This window comes from Myxine glutinosa, chromosome 10, assembly GCF_964187855.1.
Source record: "Myxine glutinosa chromosome 10, kmMyxGlut1.1, whole genome shotgun sequence".
NCBI classification, from domain to species: domain Eukaryota; kingdom Metazoa; phylum Chordata; class Myxini; order Myxiniformes; family Myxinidae; genus Myxine; species Myxine glutinosa.
In genome coordinates, this window is record NC_136270.1 from 127,938,367 (window position 1) to 127,957,098 (window position 18,732).

The 18,732-nt window shown below is 44.0% G+C and overlaps 1 protein-coding gene across 5 annotated transcripts in view; it reads right to left on the reverse strand.

Annotated features, from left to right (window-relative positions):
• The window catches only part of LOC137433757 (unconventional myosin-X), a 401,142-nt gene that overhangs the window by 311,307 nt on the left and 71,103 nt on the right, over positions 1 to 18,732 (reverse strand). For all 5 annotated transcript variants that reach the window (XM_068126040.2, XM_068126039.2, XM_068126037.2 and 2 more), the window contains 2 exons: positions 12,026 to 12,120; positions 710 to 827 (listed from right to left, as the gene is read on the reverse strand). In XM_068126040.2, the coding sequence (XP_067982141.2) occupies positions 710 to 827; positions 12,026 to 12,120 (213 nt within the window). The remainder of the gene's footprint in view (positions 1 to 709; positions 828 to 12,025; positions 12,121 to 18,732) is intronic.

Consider the following 18,732-nt stretch of genomic DNA (forward strand, 5'->3'; position numbering starts at 1 on the left):
GGGGTGTGCAAACCCACGGATCTCCAATGATACTGCACGAAGACGACTGCATGACTATGGTCTGACTGCCAGAAGACCATACAGAGGCCCCGTGATGACGGCTGCCCATCGCCGCAACCGACAGAGATGGTGCCAGCAGCATCAGCGGTGGACCTTGGCGCAGTGGAACGAGGTCGCTTTTAGCGATGAGTCAAGGTTCTGTTTCAGCGATGAGTCAAGCGATGAGTCAAGGCCGATATCGTCTGGTGTGAACAGCCAAGGCGACGTGCCACCTCACGGTAGCTCAGTCCGCCTTGCAGCATGCCCAGGGCACGCTGCCGTTAATCCCTTGACAATCGTGGCATGTTGATTGAAATGCCCATTTTGCACTGGCCTTTTTAAAGCCAATATCAAGACATCACGTGCAGCTCATTAAAATCATCCCGTACCCCTTGGCTAATCACTGACAGTCAAAACGGCTGTTCAACAGCTGTGCTATGAAGTGACCATTGAAAGTTCAAGTGACCACCCGTGACCGTTTTGTCTGACAGTGAGGACACTATTGTCCACAAATAAGTTCACACATTTACTACACGCAGTGTTATTGTTGATATTTAAAGGTTTCAAATGTGGTAAGTTTCTTTTGCATTTCAGTATATATATATATATATTATGAAAACAAATGGTATAGTTAAGATATATCAAACTGTATTGCAGTTCTTCAAAGCACCTGCTTCCTGAGCTGCAGAATCAACAAACTGAATGTTGCCAATGTGCAAAATGGCTGCGAGCAACTTCAAGAGGTCCCATTTTTCATCTTCAGAAAAACCAAAGACGTCCAAGGAAGTCTGATAAAGAAAGAGAGAGAGAGAGAGAAAGAGAGAGAAAAAAAATCATTCAAATCTTGAGAATAACACGCAAGGAATTTTCTCTGGTAAAGTTATATCCAGGCCTCTGTTCTACACCCACATCAATGAACTGCAAGAAAAGGGGGCACAGTATGCATTCAGTTTGGAACACTCGAGGTGATGGTAAAGGTGGGAGCCTCATTTATAGGTATTACAGAAACCTCAACATGCAGATTTGAATGGCAATTTGATAAAATGTCTGACTTAGAATCCACTCTCCAGGCAAGACTGGTCCATCACATCAGCTCGTAGCATTCATTCTACAATGCACTAATTTGGCTTCCGCACAAGTTCTTCACATCCCACATTCAACTTTTTTATCCATCACCTAAACCCTAATGCACCGATATGTGGTGAAGCCAAAGAAAGAAAAACTCACCTTCTCCTCCTGGAAGTCAACCCCAAATGATGGCAGCCGGCAGTATCTCCTCACAGCTCAGAACCAATGTATGTCTGTCCTATCAAGAGCCAGGACCCAAGATCAGGCTTACCCACAATCTTAATTCTTCAGCCTCTCTCCATTTACCAAAAGCTTGTGGGAGCTGGTCAGGTCTAGGTCTAGCTGCTACACATTCCTCTTCCATTCTTCCCTTATGAATTCAAGGATGGAATCATGCTGGGCAATACCAGATAAAAGTCAGTTCTTGAACTCTGCCCTCACTCAAAATATCAAGCTCCCTAATTCATCCCTTCCTGCATCCACCCCTTCTCCCATTACATAATATTTCCCAGAGACTAAGAGCATGTAGACTTCTCCTCTCCCATAGTGGAGAAGTTTGTGAATGAGCTCAATAATTGTTCCTGATGGCATAAATGCTATAAACCTCAGGAGCTGCGCTTCAATCTCATCATGTCCTCTCTCCTGAACAGGTGCTTCTTGAATGGGTAACATCCTCTATTTTGAAAAGATGCAAACATAACTCCTATCCATAAGAAAGGTTCCAAAATTTTGAGCTCTCAGTGAAGAACCTCTGGAATAAGAGAAGTCCTTTGAACTCTTGGCAATACAATCAGAAAAGTCTTCTCCAGGGCAGATTTATATATCAAGTTGGCCAGTATGTCTAAGTCTAATGTTAAAAGTCAAGTTTTGTGTTGACTGGTGTGTGTGTGTGTGTGTGTGTGTGTGTGTGTGTGTGTGTGTGTGTGTGTGTGTGTGTGTGTGTGTGTGTGTGTGTGTGTGTCATTGGTTATTTTCTCCATATGTGCGTTACAGAAGGTGGAACGTAGTCCTCCCAGGTCTCGAAGTATCCACCTCCATTTCAGTAATGGATCATGATTCATGGGCCAGTTTGTGAAGTTTTCTTGTTCTCAAAGTTTTGTTCCGAGGGCTCTTTTGAGGATCGTCACCGAGCCTCCGACAGCTTCCAACTGCAGTTCGTTTGTCGTAATATTCCCCGGAATGCTTTTTAAGTGCTCAGTAAGGGTTTTCTTCATCATTCCCTTTGCTCCAATAAATAATCAATGGTACAATTTTGGCATTCTTCAGCTTCCAGGATCTTGGCACTTCATTGTTGAGGTCCTGGTATTTGGTAATTTTCTTGATTTCTGCATTATTTAGGCCAAATCGCAGGTGACTGACACCTTAATTAGAAATGCCTTCTTTCCTTTTTGTACCTAAGTTTTTTGTACCTTTTTTGTATATCCGGTCGCAATGCTTTGTTTTCTATATTCACACTTGATGGGATCGCTATGCCATACGTGAGCATTACTTCCTTGTTTTCAGTGATTGCTTGTGGTTCATTTTTCCACAAGGCAGGTCTGCGCATGCGCAAGATTGGAGGTCTCGTCTCTTCAAAGATGTCCATGCGCGCTTGCTTTCGAAGTTAAGTAACTTTTCACAATTGTGTTTTTGTCGAAACTGTATCTTTCTCTCGGTGTATGTACCTATTGGGGTGTCTTTAATAGTATTCTTGGCGTTGGTTTTTCATACCTGTGTACAGAATCGTCGGTCTTTCGTATCACGTATTCTGAGGCCTAAGTGTAGTACTAGGCTACCGTGTCCGACCTTGGCTTGAGGCTTTGTTTTTGTCTCAGCGGTTCGCCGATCGCGCTGCAATTACTTTCCGGTCTCTGTTTTTCACGGTCTTTTCATCCCATACTTCCTTGTTTAAAAATCTCAAAAAAAAAAAAAAAAAAAAAAAACATTTCCTTCTGTTCTTATTCGTTTATTCATTCTTATTTGTTCGTTCGTTCTTCGACCACGTTGTTTGTGATCACGTGATCACGTTGTTAAAAAATGTCTCATCTGACACCTGAAGACCTGTATTCTGTCATCTCCCCATCTTGTTTTTCCACTCCCTCTTTTTATATATTTTGTTTGTCTGGTTGATTTGTTTGTGAAGTAAATGTTAACTCTTTCACGAGCCACGATTCAGTACACACACACAAAAAAAAAAAAAAAAAAAAAAAAACGTTTTCTGGAACTGGAATAGTGAGACTTTTGTAGATGTGCCAGTGGATTACTCGACATACTTTGTTGCGCTTTGGGTGTACAGATGCTCTGACATGAGTTTTTCTATATCCCGATAGGAGGTGGTTTGTACTTTCTGTTTCTATCTTGCAGAACCTATGCTTGGCCGATTGACTCAGTCCCACCATTTTCTTAACCTGGTGTTAGATTAACGGTTAGGGTGCTGTCTTGGGATCCTAGGATCATGAGTTAAAATCCCAGTCGATCGTTGATTTAACACCAGGGGTTGGACTCAGACTGGCATCCTTCCGAGGTTGGCAAATTGAGTACCAGCTCACTGGTAATTGGGGCACTGCATCAACAGCACAAACACACTTCCAGAAAAATTATGCAACCAGCAGCTACAGGCTGAATACAAAAACAACAACAACCATTTTCTTAAATCCATTGGTATAGTGTTCTTGATCTTGGGAATTTATTATGATTCGTTCTCCATCCCAGTTGAGCTGAGCTCTTCTTAGCCATTCCAAAGAGCCTTCTTTGTCTATCCCCACTCTGTCCAACTCTTTCTTATACCTTCCTGATATTTTATCGTTTTTCCATTTGTCGGTGTATATCTGTTGATATTTCGTTTTATGTATTTATGATCTATTTTTTGCACTTTTTGGGGCTGTAATTGTTGCTGTTTCGGTTTATTGTAAATGTTTTGTTGTTTGTTGTTGTTATTTCGTTGTTGTTTCAGTCTTTGGAAATGCTTTGCTGGGTGGGTTAGGAATACCTGATCTGGTTTGCTGTCTTCATGTTTGCTTACAAATTTTCATTGGTAGTTTAACTTTTCACATACTCGGCCAATTCTGCTGTTGTTATTCTGTGTACTTGGTTGAGTTCATCAGCCAATCAGAAAAACAGGAAGAGGGAAGGCTGTCTCTCTGCAAGATTCCTCAACATACAGTCACGTGAAAAAGTAAATACACCCCATGTAAAGTTTTGACTTTTTCAACATATTTCAACATACAGCTATTTGATCTTCATTTCAACAATATTGATAGATAAAGGTGATATAATATAACAAATATCATGAAACATTTACATTTTGTAGTACATTGTATAATTTAAATAAACATAAATGCAAATTTCGCATGAGGAAAAAGTAAGTACACCCTTGGCTCGAAGAAGTGGTATTGCCCCCTTTGGCAGAAACAACCTCAAGTAGGCGTTTCTTATAACTGTCTACCAGTCTCTGACATCGACTGGGAGAAATTTTTGCCCACTCCTCCATGCAGAATTATTTCAGCTGTGCGATGTTTGAAGGGTTTCTTCCATGCACAGCTCGTTTCAAATCCACCCACAACATCTCGATGGGATTTAGATCCGGGCTTTGACTTGGCCATTCCAGAACCCTCCATTTCTTTCTTTTCAGCCATTCCTTGGTGGATTTACTGGTATGTTGAGGGTCATTGTCATGTTGCAAGGTCCACCTTGGGTTGAGCTTCACCTTTCCGACAGATGGCCTCACATTATCCTCAAGCACCCTCTGGTACAATGAAGATTTCATAGTGGATTCTATGATGGTGAGCTGCCCAGGGCTGTTGCAGCAAAGCTGCCCCAAACCATAATATTTCCACCACCATGCTTTACAGTTGGTATCAGGTTCTTGTGGTCAAATGCTGTATTTGGTTTTCACCAAACATGTCTTCTGGTACTGTGGCTAAATAGCTCCACCTTTGACTCATCTGTCCAGAGCACATTGTTCCAGAAGTGCTGGTCTTTGCCTCGGTGTTCATTGGCAAACTTTAGTCTTGCCCTGATGTTCTTTCTGGACAGCAAAGGTATCCTCCTGGCACACCTACCATGTAGATCAAATTTGTGCAGCCTCTTTCTAATGGTAGACTCGTGCACTTTGACATCAACAGTGGCAAGAGCTACCTGTAGGTCCAGTGATGACATTCTGGGGTTCTTAGAGACTTCTTTCAGCATCGTGCGGTCTGCTCTCGTGCTGAACTTGCTGTGGCGGCCTGGCCTGAACAAGTTGGCAGTTGTTTGGAATCTTCTCCACTTGTAGATGATCTTCCGGACAGTCGAATGATTGATTTCAAATTGATTGGAGATCTTCTTAAATCCCTTCCCAGACTCGTAGGCATCTATAACCTTCTTTTTGAAGGCCTCAGAGAGCTCCTTTGATCTAGGCATGGTGACGCCGCACACTTCAACAACAAAGAGCAAACCAAACTAAATGTCTGAGGTTTATATAAGACAAGGTCCTCCAAGATCCTCTCTAACGATGTTGTAATCATTTGCACCTGAGCTGGTGCACCTGATTCTAATTTTAGGTATTTGAAGTTGTGATAAATGTAGGGGTTTACTTACTTTTTCCACATGCAAAATTTGCATTTATGTTTATTTAAATTATACAATGGACTACAAAATGTAAATGTTTCATGATATTTGTTATATTATATCACCTTTATCTTTCAATATTGTTGAAATGAAGATCAAATAGCTGTATGTTGAAATATGTTGAAAAAGTCCAATCTTTACATGGGGTGTACTTACTTTTTCACATGACTGTATCTTCACTCCTGGTATTTCGATCTTTTTTCCTGAGTGCTGTAATATCAATGTGGTATTCCAAACCTCCATTGCTTTCTCAGTCAGATGGATTATTTGGGGGTTTGATCTTGTATAATTGCATGTATTTTACCATTGTGTGCACGTGTGTGTGTGTGTGCGTGTGCGTGTGCGTGTGTGTGTGTGTGTGTGTGTGTGTGTGCGTGCGTGTGTGTGTGTGTGTGTGTGTGTGTGCTGTTGGTTGTCATCTCTATATGCAAGTTTTAGAAGGTAGAATGGAGCCCTCCCAAGTATCCCCCTCCGTGTGTGTTTATCTGTGGGTGTGGGTGTATATATATATATATACATGAGCCTGTTAAGGACTGACAAGACTTGATTGCAAATTTGAGCGAGAACCAAGGCCTCTTGTGGAATTCTCTTTTCTTGGACATCAATTCTGCTTTCTCTGCTCCATAAAAGATTGATAGGTTTTACCTTCGCATACTACATTATACTCGTATATGTATACAGAGCACAGGTGCGGTTTTCCAGAGGACCTGGGTTAGATTCCTGGTCTGGGCATGTAAATTTCCCACATATATCAATTTAATTATATATTTATATATTACAACAATATTTTCACTTTCATCTCCATCCTAATTTAATGGTATACTTTACTCCTGATCATCGTATTTTATAATTATAAATATCTGCCGTCCAGCATCATTGTGTTGTAGTCCACGGGCTGGATAGACCCCTCCACCCCAGATTCCTCACCCATAGGTATATTTTTGTCCATTAGGGTCTCCTTGATGAAAAAAAAGATGTTAACAAGGAAAATGTAGGGATGGACTTGATGTTATCCCCCTATTTTCATAGGTTCCTCCTAGACGACATTTTGCGATTTTTCAATATTTAATTTAAGGGGGTATGGTTACTTTTTTGGCTCGTATGTCAGTATCAACAATCTGATCATTACAATTTATATATCATTTAAAAGGTAATTGAATTACCTCTCCAATGGTGTATTACTATTTCAGCTACCACCACTACTCATACATCTACAACCGTTCGAAGTGAATATATATCGACAAGTCTCATAAAACATCGAAAATATCCCCTCGGATACCAAAACATATTTTTTAATATATATATTTAAACAGGTACACGCTATTAATGAGTATTTATAAGATGGAAACACATACAAGAAGATAATCAAAACATATTTTGACTTTCAGATTATTATAAGCCTCAGGAAAATGTGAAAAACCAAGATGGCCGCCAAATCGTCATACGAAAATCTGTAAATTCTCATATTTTCCCTCTCAGATGAGAGACATACATGAACGAAAGTTCCTTTTGTATGTTTTCAGACCCAAGGAATCCATTTCCACCAATGTGTTTAGAAAATAAGTACAACCTATCAAGATGGCAGCCATATCCAATTGAAAATTGCTAAACATCAATTATGTTTTAACATTTTTGTACCATCGTGAAATTATCGTTACAACAATGAAAGGTTGTTTTGTACAGTTTATGACCGAATCCTGTTTTTGTATCATTTCAGGTATATGTTCCATAACGATGTGTAGCCCGTGATCAAGATGAAACAGACTAAAAGACGCAAATGTGAACAAGAGCGTGGAGATGCCCCTGTAGATCAGCCTGATATCTGTGTCATCCATTTCACAGACTCTTCGCCAGAAAACTTCACTTACCTTACACAAGAAAGACTCGACAAGCTTCAAGAGATTTGCAAAAAACGACTCTCACAAGCAGCAACGTCTCCGTATCGAATGCCCGATGTCTGTTCCCAGGTTCCAGACACACTCACAAGTCGGCATGGTTACCACCGTCACTGCTATCAAAGGTTCACCATGAACCTCAATCGCTTATGTGGAGCTTCCTCTGTAGATGAGCCCAGTACATCTCGATCTGGTACATCTCGGCCAACAAGACGTTCATCCGACGACACAGACAAAGTTATCTTCCAGCCTGACTGCATCTTCTGCAACAAGCAAGGACGAAAAAAGGTCAAGCAACATGGAAGCTGGACCACCGAGGCGACATGGAAGTTTGAGTTTGGCGGTGGCGAAAATGTCTGGAAAGTGGCAACGAAAAAGTCGGACGATGACATGTTGCGTCGCATCAAGGGATACGATCTATTTGCAAGTGAAGCCCGCTACCATCAGTCTGTGAAAATTTGATGAGATACCCTATCACTCCAGTTCCATACAGCATGGGTACCGCAGACGGATTCCTGGCCAAGACAGACAAAGCGAAGGGTCTGCAATATCTCCTGAAGGATACAGAAGATGTTCCACTACCAAGAGCTGATACCCTAATTATTCAAGATGGCAATGCCTTATTTCACACCTTGCAGGACATCCCAGGCAATTTCCAACAAATCACTTACAGAATATATGATGCTGTGCACAAGCAGAACGACATTGTATTCAGCACAGAGATGTACAAAGCTCAATCGGTGAAGGGGATGGAACGTGAAAGACGAGGATGCGGAGACAAGTTGATTATCCGTGGACCACTGACAAAGAAACCCATCAATTGGAAGCTCTTCTTAATGAATGATGACAACAAAATACAACTGAGCCAAGTTCTGAGTGATGTTTGGAGTGAGAACGAATTCGCTTCAAAACTGCTCCAGCATAAGATGGTTGTCGTAGTTGAAGGACATGCCTCCATGTTGAGCTCAGATGATGGAAACACAATGAAAAGAACTGAAATTACTTCCCTGTATTCAACACAAGAGGAGACAGACACGCGAGTCATCATATACTGTCTCTATGCACAAGAGAGAGGATACCAGGTTGTACGTATCCGAAGTCCAGATAGCGATGTGTTCTTCATTGCTCTTCATCACGCTCCGACCCTCGATGTAACACCGCTATTCGACACAGGCTCTGGAAATAAAAAGCGGCTCATAAATGTCACAGATCTTTCACATGGCTATGGTCAACAGTTCTGCACTGCCGTGATGGCCTTACATGCATTTACGCACTGTGATACCACTAGTGCCTTCAAGGGCATTGGGAAAATACGGCCAATTAAAGTGCTCCACAAGATGCCAGCATTCCAGTCTGTATTAGCGAGCCTTGGAGACGAATGGACTGTTCCTGAAGCTGTGTACACTGAATCGGAGGCATTCACGTGTGCTATCTACGGGAAACCCCGGTATAAGAAGGTAGACAACTTAGGCTACGCAAAGCTTAAGGAGAAATGTGGCAGTCCTGATGGAGCAGTTAATCTCGGTCGGAATATTGACGTCGGCCAGCTTCCCCCTTGCGTAACAGTACTGCATCAGCATATTAGGCGAGTAAACTACTAGGTGGCCATCTGGAAGAGGGCACACGTTCCACAACCTGATGGCCCAAGTCCTGCAGACGGTAATGGTTGGAAAGTTGGAAAAGGTGACAAGCTTGAACCGGTGTGGTTTGAAGGAGACGCACTACCAGTCGACCGTGCGGATGTAGATAGTCATACCGACACCGAGGACTCAGATGATTCGGGTGCCTCCGATGAGGATGAAGATGAAGGAGTCGACGACTTCTCGCAAGACGATGATGACAGTGATGATGATGATGATGGCGCTTAGCCAGCTGTTTCATGAAAGAGTTTGCTCTTTGATATTGCAAAAACATTGTTAATCAATTAGGAATACTTTCACAATATAATTAGGTATAATATGTTTCTGCAGATGTGATTTACCATGTTACTGTCCACATTAATTACCTGGTCATTTAATTCAGTATTACCACAATGAAATAAGTCTTTGTATTTTGTTATTTGCCGTTCGGTAGTTGACCTGCCTTGGTTTTACCAATTTTTAGTTGTTATTGTGCATAGTCGACATGTTTTTAACCATAATATGATCCAATTAAGGTGTCGACAGGGTTGTAAAACTTCCATATCACTCACTCACTCACTTTGTATTTTGTTTTGATTTCCGTGGGTGATTAAATATTGTATCCCCCGGACGAAAGTCGGGAACACCGTGGTTTGGGGTTACGCGGCGTCCGAGAGATTTCCTTGCGACCGCTCTGCAGTCTGCAAATGTGAACATGGTGAATGGATTTTGATCATATTTGGTATTAATCATGGTTACGAAACGTTACGAAACATAGTTTTGTATTTGTTATTTTAGTACTGCATATTATTATTATCAATTATCACCAATGTTTAGCAATTTTCAATTGGACATGGCTGCCATCTTGATAAGTTGTACTTATTTTCTAAACACATTGGTGGAAATGGATTCCTTGGGTCTGAAAACATACAAAAGGAACTTTCATTCATGTATGTCTCTCATCTGAGAGGGAAAATATGAGAATTTACAGATTTTCGTATGACGATTTGGCGGCTATCTTGGTTTTTCACATTTTCCTGAGGCTTATAATAATCTGAAAGTCAAAATATGTTTTGATTATCTTCTTGTATGTGTTTCCATCTTATAAATATTCATTAATAGCGTGTACCTGTTTAAAATATATATTTAAAAATATGATGGCAAGTTAATCTCAGTCGGAATATCGACCGATACATCACAGGACTCCTCTCCGGCCTTGCTCCCCCAGCTCTCTCTGTGCTCTGTCCCCCCAATATTCCTTCAGGTCGCACAAGATCTGCCTGCAACCCTCTTATGGTTAAACTGCCAAAGTCTAGGCTCTCTGCTCACCTTCACTCTTTCATTCCCCTTTTCTCCCGCCTCTGGAACAAACTCCCCCACTCCCTTCAATCCCACTCCTCCCTCCAGGTCTTTAAAACAGCTGTTCACCATCTCTTATCTTCCCCCATCGAAAACCTTGATCTTTTCTACCCCCGCTAATTCACCCCAGAGTCCTTGCAGTGTTCATATGTTTTATTCCTCTCCCACCTCCCCCCAAGTCCTCCCGATGTCCCTGTTCTCAAATGTTGTGTTTGTGTCCTTCCCCCTCTCTCCCCATCTTGTCTGCCGCTCCCCTTGTTTTTTGTGTTTTGTGTGTCGGTTTGTCTTTTTGTGTGATTAATGTTAGCTCTTTCATGAGCCTCGATCTTGTATACAAAAAAACAAAAAAACAAAACAAAAAAAATGTTTTGGTATCCGAGGGGATATTTTCGATGTTTTATGAGACTTGTCGATATATATTCACTTCGAACGGTTGTAGATGTATGAGTAGTGGTGGTATCTGAAATATTAATACACCATTGGAGAGGTAATTCAATTACCTTTTAAATGATATATAAATTGTAATGATCAGATTGTTGATACTGACATACGAGCCAAAAAAGTAACCATACCCCCTTAAATTAAACATTGAAAAATCGCAAAATGTCGTCTAGGAGGAACCTATGAAAATAGGGTGAGAACATCAAGTCCATCCCTACATTTTCCTTGTTAACATCTTTTTTTTCATCAAGGAGACCCTAATGGACAAAAATATACCAGTGGGTGAGGAATCTGGGGGGGGGGGGGGCGGTGCACGGTGGGTCTATCCAGCCCATGGACTATTGTTGTGTACCTTGTGCTGCTTTCATAAAAAAAGTGCTACATAAGTATTGTTGTTGTTGTTGTTGTTATGACCACCATGAATGTAGTTATAATTATGATTAATACAACAGGTGGAATGAGGACCGTTCAGCAGAAGAACTCGAACTCTCAGGGCAAGGGATGTATTGTGTATGAAACAACTTGGTTAATAAAACAATTGATGCATTGGCAGGTTCAAATGAATTACGCCTTCCGCAGTCCACATCATTGTCGACAAACGTGCCGAGTTTCATGAAAACTCTTCTTTGTTTGGTCATTTTAACCTTTCCAACAATTAAATAAAAGGTAGAATAAAACAAGATCCTTTCAATGGCATTTTGACTGCTAATAAATCTCAATGTATAAAAATAAGTAAATAAATTATTATATATATATATTATATATGATATACATATTCCTGATGAAAAGCAGATCTCGTTCAACACAAGATGCGACATGATTGATGTTCCACAATCTGAACCATAAAGCAGGACCCTCGAGAAGGCCAAGCCTCGAGCCCTATTTAGTTTCATTGAGCATTAAGGAGAAATGTTTTATATTTCGTTTGAGGTGAAAAGGGTAAGACAAACCAGATTTAGCTTCCATTGTGTGTGCACAACTGGGATGTGATCACCGTTCGTGTGATGGCAAACCCACCATGATCTTCTTAAAAGTATTTCTGTCATTGGCAACATCTTCAGACAGGCAGTTGAGGTAGTGATAATTGCTCGATGTGGTTAGAGACAACCGCTCTGTAAAATAGTGAAGGAGGGAAACATAATAATATGGGAATATCTCGAGTAATGGGAATTTCAGCAAAAATAAATAGTTCAATAAAAGATTCATCCAGTCAAAGAACTTGATAATTATATTAAACAAAGACTATATTATTATATACAAAATAAAAATAAAAATCGCATCCAACCAAGAATTGCGCAAACTACAACATTCCACCAATTTTGAAACACATTGGAGAAATAATCATTTGAATTCTCATCTTTGGATTCTCACTTATTTCACTTTCAATGATAAGGATAACTCTGATAAGGACAATGTATAATGCTGTCCTGACTTTCCTTAAGAAGAAGGTGTACTTGCTGCCATGTATTTTAACCAAAAACGGTCACTGTACTCTCACCATGCACCGACCACATGGTGTCTCCCACTTGCTAACAACTGCCTTTATACGAGTCAAACCAACATCCGGGGGTTACCCCAAGGCACGTTGTCCCTCAATAATTATATATTAAACCCAAAACCAATATCCGGGGGTTACCCCAAGGCACGTTGTCCCTCAATAATTAATTATTAAACCCAAAACCAACATCTGGGGGTTACCCCAAGGCACGTTGACCCTCAATAATTAATTATAAAATGCAAAACCAACATCTGGGGGTTACCCCAAGGCACGTTGACCCTCAATAATTAATTATTAAACCCAAAACCAATATCCGGGGGTTACCCCAAGGCACGTTGACCCTCAATAATTAATTATTAAATGCAAAACCAACATCTGGGGGTTACCCCAAGGCACGTTGTCCCTCAATAATTAATTATTAAATGCAAAACCAACATCTGGGGGTTACCCCAAGGCACGTTGTCCCTCAATAATTAATTACTAAACCCAAAACCAACATCTGGGGATTACCCCAAGGCACGTTGTCCCTCAATAATTCATTATTAAACCCAAAACCAACATCTGGGTGTTACCCCAAGGCACGTTGACCCTCAATAATTAATTATAAAATGCAAAACCAACATCTGGGGGTTACCCCAAGGCACGTTGACCCTCAATAATTAATTATTAAACCCAAAACCAATATCCGGGGGTTACCCCAAGGCACGTTGACCCTCAATAATTAATTATTAAATGCAAAACCAACATCTGGGGGTTACCCCAAGGCACGTTGTCCCTCAATAATTAATTATTAAATGCAAAACCAACATCTGGGGGTTACCCCAAGGCACGTTGTCCCTCAATAATTAATTACTAAACCCAAAACCAACATCTGGGGATTACCCCAAGGCACGTTGTCCCTCAATAATTAATTATTAAACCCAAAACCAACATCTGGGTGTTACCCCAAGGCACGTTGTCCCTCAATAATTAATTATTAAACCCAAAACCAACATCTGCGGGTTACCCCAAGGCACGTTGTCCCTCAATAATTAATTATTAAACCCAAAACCAACATCTGGGGGTTACCCCAAGGCACGTTGTCCCTCAATAATTAATTATTAAACCCAAAACCAACATCTGGGGGTTACCCCAAGGCATGTTGTCCCTCAATAATTAATTATTAAACCCAAAACCAACATCTGGGGGTTACCCCAAGGCACGTTGTCCCTCAATAATTAATTATTAAACCCAAAACCAACATCTGGGGGTTACCCCAAGGCACGTTGTCCCTCAATAATTAATTATTAAACCCAAAACCAACATCTGAGGGTTACCCCAAGGCACGTTGTCCCTCAATAATTAATTATTAAACCCAAAACCAACATCTGGGGTTTACCCCAAGCCACGTTGTCCCTCAATAATTAATTATTAAACCCAAAACCAACATCTGGGGGTTACCCCAAGGCACGTTGTCCCTCAATAATTAATTATTAAACCCAAAACCAACATCTGGGGTTTACCCCAAGGCACGTTGTCCCTCAATAATTAATTATTAAACCCAAAACCAACATCTGGGGGTTACCCCAAGGCACATTGTCCCTCAATAATTAATTATTAAACCCAAAACCAACATCTGGTGGTTACCCCAAGGCACGTTGTCCCTCAATAATTAATTATTAAACGCAAAACCAACATCTGGGGGTTACCCCAAGGCACGTTGTCCCTCAATAATTGATTATTAAACCCAAAACCAACATCTGGGGGTTACCCCAAGGCACGTTGTCCCTCAATAATTAAATATGACACCCAAATATTTTGTACATCATCCTCCCAAAACTCATGAGATATTCCTTAAAGATTCCATTTTCTCCACAATGTTTTGAACCAACTGCTGTCCGCTTATCAATTGGGATCTCCACCTTCAGTTCCTGAAAGGACATCGCTCTCGGCAAGGCACCAAGACAGAAAAATGGTTCCAATGACAAAGGTACGAATCACATCCACACCTGATTGGCTAGAACATACAACTTTGGGTGTACCATTTCATTAGCCCTACTGGTTTTGAGCAGATCTCATTGTGTGCACCATTTGTGGGGCTAATTTGGAATTCATGGGTATTAATACATGGAAATCAGTTGAGGCCATCATATGTGCATTAGAATTTGCAAACCTGAAAGTGGTATTAGTACAAAAACAACAACAACATGCATTTTAAAAGGCCATTTTCCCTGCTAGAGCGGGGGTTAGCCTTGCGGTCCCCATGACAATCTTCTCCATTTTGCCCTATTTTCTGCATCTCTCCTTGTTAACCCCCTTGCCCGCATTTCTTCTTCCACCATCTTTAGCCAAGTCTTTCTCGGTCTTCCCCGTCCTCTACTTCCTTCTACATTCATTTCCATCACTCTTCTCAACCAGTCACTTTCATCCTTCCTCAACACATGACCAAACCATCTCAACCTGTTCCTCTTCACAGCATCAATCACAGGCTCTATTCCCATCATCTTTCGCAATTCATCATTTGTCTTCCTCTCTCTCAACGATACTCCACACATCCGTCGAACCATTCGCATTTCCACCCTTTCCAACCTTCGTTGCTGCTCTACGTTCATTACCCATGTCTCGCTCCCATAAATCATAACACTTCTCACACATGCAGCATACACCTTTCCCTTCAGCTTCAACGACACTCCCCTCATCATCAGCACGCCACTCAATTCCCGAAACTTCTTCCATGCACATCTCACTCGAGCAACCGTTGCCGAGTCTGATCCACCTTCTCCATTCAGCATGTCTCCGAGGTAGCAAATTGTTTTCACACCTTCCAGCTTCACGCCGTCTCCAAGATCCAACTCAACATTTCCTCCATCTGCAGCTCCCTCTGTGCACACCTTACATTTGAATGCAGCTGCCACACTGGTTAATGACCCTCTCAGACCACTACATTTTTGATGAACCCACTCAGCGCACATTGTACACTGAATGGAGTTAACTCCGACACCCTTCCTACACACAGCACACGGCCACTTCCCAGTTCTTTCCACCTCACCACATGCTTTACCACTTGCCATCACCTTCGTCTTTCCGATATTCACCTTCAGACCTTTTGTCTCCATACATTCCTTCCACGTGTTCATCTTTTCCTTCAGTCCATCCATACTTTCCGCAATCAACACCAGATCATCTGCATACAACAACTCCCACGGTAAACCCTCCTTTACGTTCTGAGCCATCACCTCCATCACAGCTACAAATAGTAGTGGACTTTGTAATGAAATCGTCATCCAAATTACGACACTGATGTTATTCGCCTCATGGCCGCTACGCGACCCTTTCTCGGTTCCTATATATATATATCAGCGCGGACAGGCGATGTAGATCCGTCACCACGATGTAACCCTAGCGATGTACCTCTAGAGCTTCTCTGGGCTTCCCTTAGAAAGGTAACGTGTCTGCAATATGTATCAAAGCTTTTATAGTCATACAGCCTGTCCGCACCTGTATTCACCTGTATGTATTAGTAATACCATGTTTATTGGTTTCTCTCTAGATGATGTTGAGAACGAATTACGATTAAACCTACTTTGGGGTTGCTGTTGTATCTTGATTTTCACAACACTTAATCGTAATTCCTCTCCTGACATCGCTCCTGCACTGCTCGCCTCGGAGAAGAATGCCCAGCGGAGGACCCGTCGAGCTAGCTCCAGCAACGGAGCTCCGACTACTCTCGCTGCCGGCCTGCCTCGAAAGACGGGACGTCGCAAGCCTTTTCGCGGGACCGCGTCGACAAAAAGCGACCTGCTCTCATGAGACCCGAACGCCAGAGCAGGCGTGACGGACTCCGGCTCGATGCCTGGAGCACGATGCTCGTTTGCTTTTGCACGCGGTTGAGACCGCGTCGGAACGACGGACCCGCTTGGAGCCGCCGGCCTACCCGTCCGATCGCAGCTCGGAAGCACTAACGGCTCCGTCCGAGGGATTCTTCCTAGATATGCGTGCCTCGGCCCGAGTTGAGATTCCTACGCGAGTGATCACGTCTCCCATGTCGGCTATGCCTCCACACGGACGGCACACTCCGACCACTCGCTACTCAGTGGCCCATCTACTCCGAGTCACATCTCTCTCTCACGACCGGCTCCACTCCGACCACTCGCCTACTCTGTGGCCCATCTCCTCCGCGCGAACGCGCGCTGCTCGTCGGAATCACGCCGTGCCTCTCACGACCGGCTCCACTCCGACCACTCGCTACTCTGTGGCCCATCTCCTCCGCGCGAACGCGCGCTGCTCGTCGGAAGCACGCCGTGCCTCTCACGACCGGCTCACCCCGACCACTCGATACTCGGTGGAACCACCTCCTCCACGCGAATCGACGTGCACTGCTCCCATCGCGTGCTACTACTCTGGGAGGCCCGCGATCCCATCCTGATTCCGATCACCTCCTACACGTGGCACCCTTCGCGTGGCACCGCACCGTCGCTGGAAGGAATCACTACAAATGCACGACGCGCCAGTTGCGCGCGCCGCCTCTTCACTGGATGGACCCCTTTGCATGCGGTTCCTCTCGCGGGCACTCTGTGAGGCCGGCGATTCTGATCGCGGCTGTCGCAATCCCACCTGCATGTAGCAGCTACTCCCCGAGGCCGGCGAACTCCGCTGCCCGGAATCGCCTCCATGGAGGCTCGCTTGGCGCCATGCGACGAGCACTCGGTGAGGCCGGCGATTCTTATCGCGGCCGTCGCAATCCCACCTGCGATAGCAGCTGCTCCCCCGAGGCCGGCGACTCCGCTGCCCGGATTCGCCTCAATGGAGGCTCGCTTGGCACCATGCGACGACTCGTCGCAGCACGGATGAGTTTCTATGGACGTCGAGCGGGACCTTCATAGCCTTTCACGACACACGGGCATATGCTTCTAATGGTTGATCGTATACCTGACTACCATGTGTATTCTATAAGTGATCGTTCTTCTTCGTCCTTTGTTTTACTTGATCAAACGGCGTATGCGTTAACCACCTGCGACCATTGTAAAAATGCTGTGCATGGAATGTATGTGGACCGAATGCTTTCATTTTTTTTTTTACACCCCGCGTTTCACCCAATTATTTAATTCGATAAGCTGTTGGATTGCGTTATATTGCGTTTATGTAGTGTTGGTGTAGAGCAGGCTTGTCGGACTGAAAGGCCTCCTCTTCATCCTTCATGCTCGATGCACCTCATATGAGATGCTACTTCAGGGCGTTGTATGTGATCGCTCCTTAGACCCGACAGCCAGGCAGGCGGGGCGCTGCTTCGGGTCGTGCGGTCTGTCGCTGCCGGGCGTGCTCGCCCCTCGGCTCGGCGGGCTCGCCCGCTCTGGATCAACGGGCCGAGACGCGGCTTTCGGTTTCCCTCGTACGCGGTGCGCCCTAGATGATGCTTTCGCCGCCGGCCGGGTTCGTGTGCCGTGTGCCGATCTCGGGCTCGCTCGGGTGCTGCTGCGCGCGAGACGTTGGATTTCGGTGTGCTGCTTTGCTCCGTCTGGGGATGCCGCTCGGCTGGAGCTCGCCGTCAAACCCGCCCGACCTACTTGATGACGTCATCGACTGTATCACGCGTACGCTTTACAGCATCTTAGACGCGTTCGCTTCGCGGCGTCATTTGCGTAATGGCGTGCTTCCCGCGGTCTCATCGGGGATTCGTTACCTTTCTATGTACTAATTGTCCTTTACGTAACGACGTGTACAACGTACCGCGGCGCTCCCTCAGGGTCACCGCGGTGGGAGTACACGGTGACCTCGTGACATTGAGCGTCGCGCCCGACTCCCTCGTCGCCTGCGCATGTAACGAGGACACCGTACTGCGTGCTCGTCCTTGACTCTGGGCTCGTTGTTATCGGACAGAGCTCTTGCCTCGTCTGATTCCGTTTCCCTATGCCCCAGTCTGACTGTGACTCAGCCTGACCCAGACTGTGAAGGTCGTCTGTCTTCGGTATGCAGCGCACTGCAGCCACCTCTTTAACAGATGTTTTGTCTACCTCGTTATTCTTGCGGTTTGTGGATAGTATGTCCTAGGGATATGACCATGTTGCTAATCTGCCGCGCTCCCGTGAGGTCGCGCTGGTCTCACTGGGTACACCGTGACCCATGGCCCCTGCGACCTTTTGTTTTCTCGACATGGCCCATCCCTGTGATCGGGCCACCTCGACTCTTGTGGGGACCCGGGAGGTTCTTGTTGCTCGCCCGGGTGGCGACTCCCTCCTCGCCCCTTGTG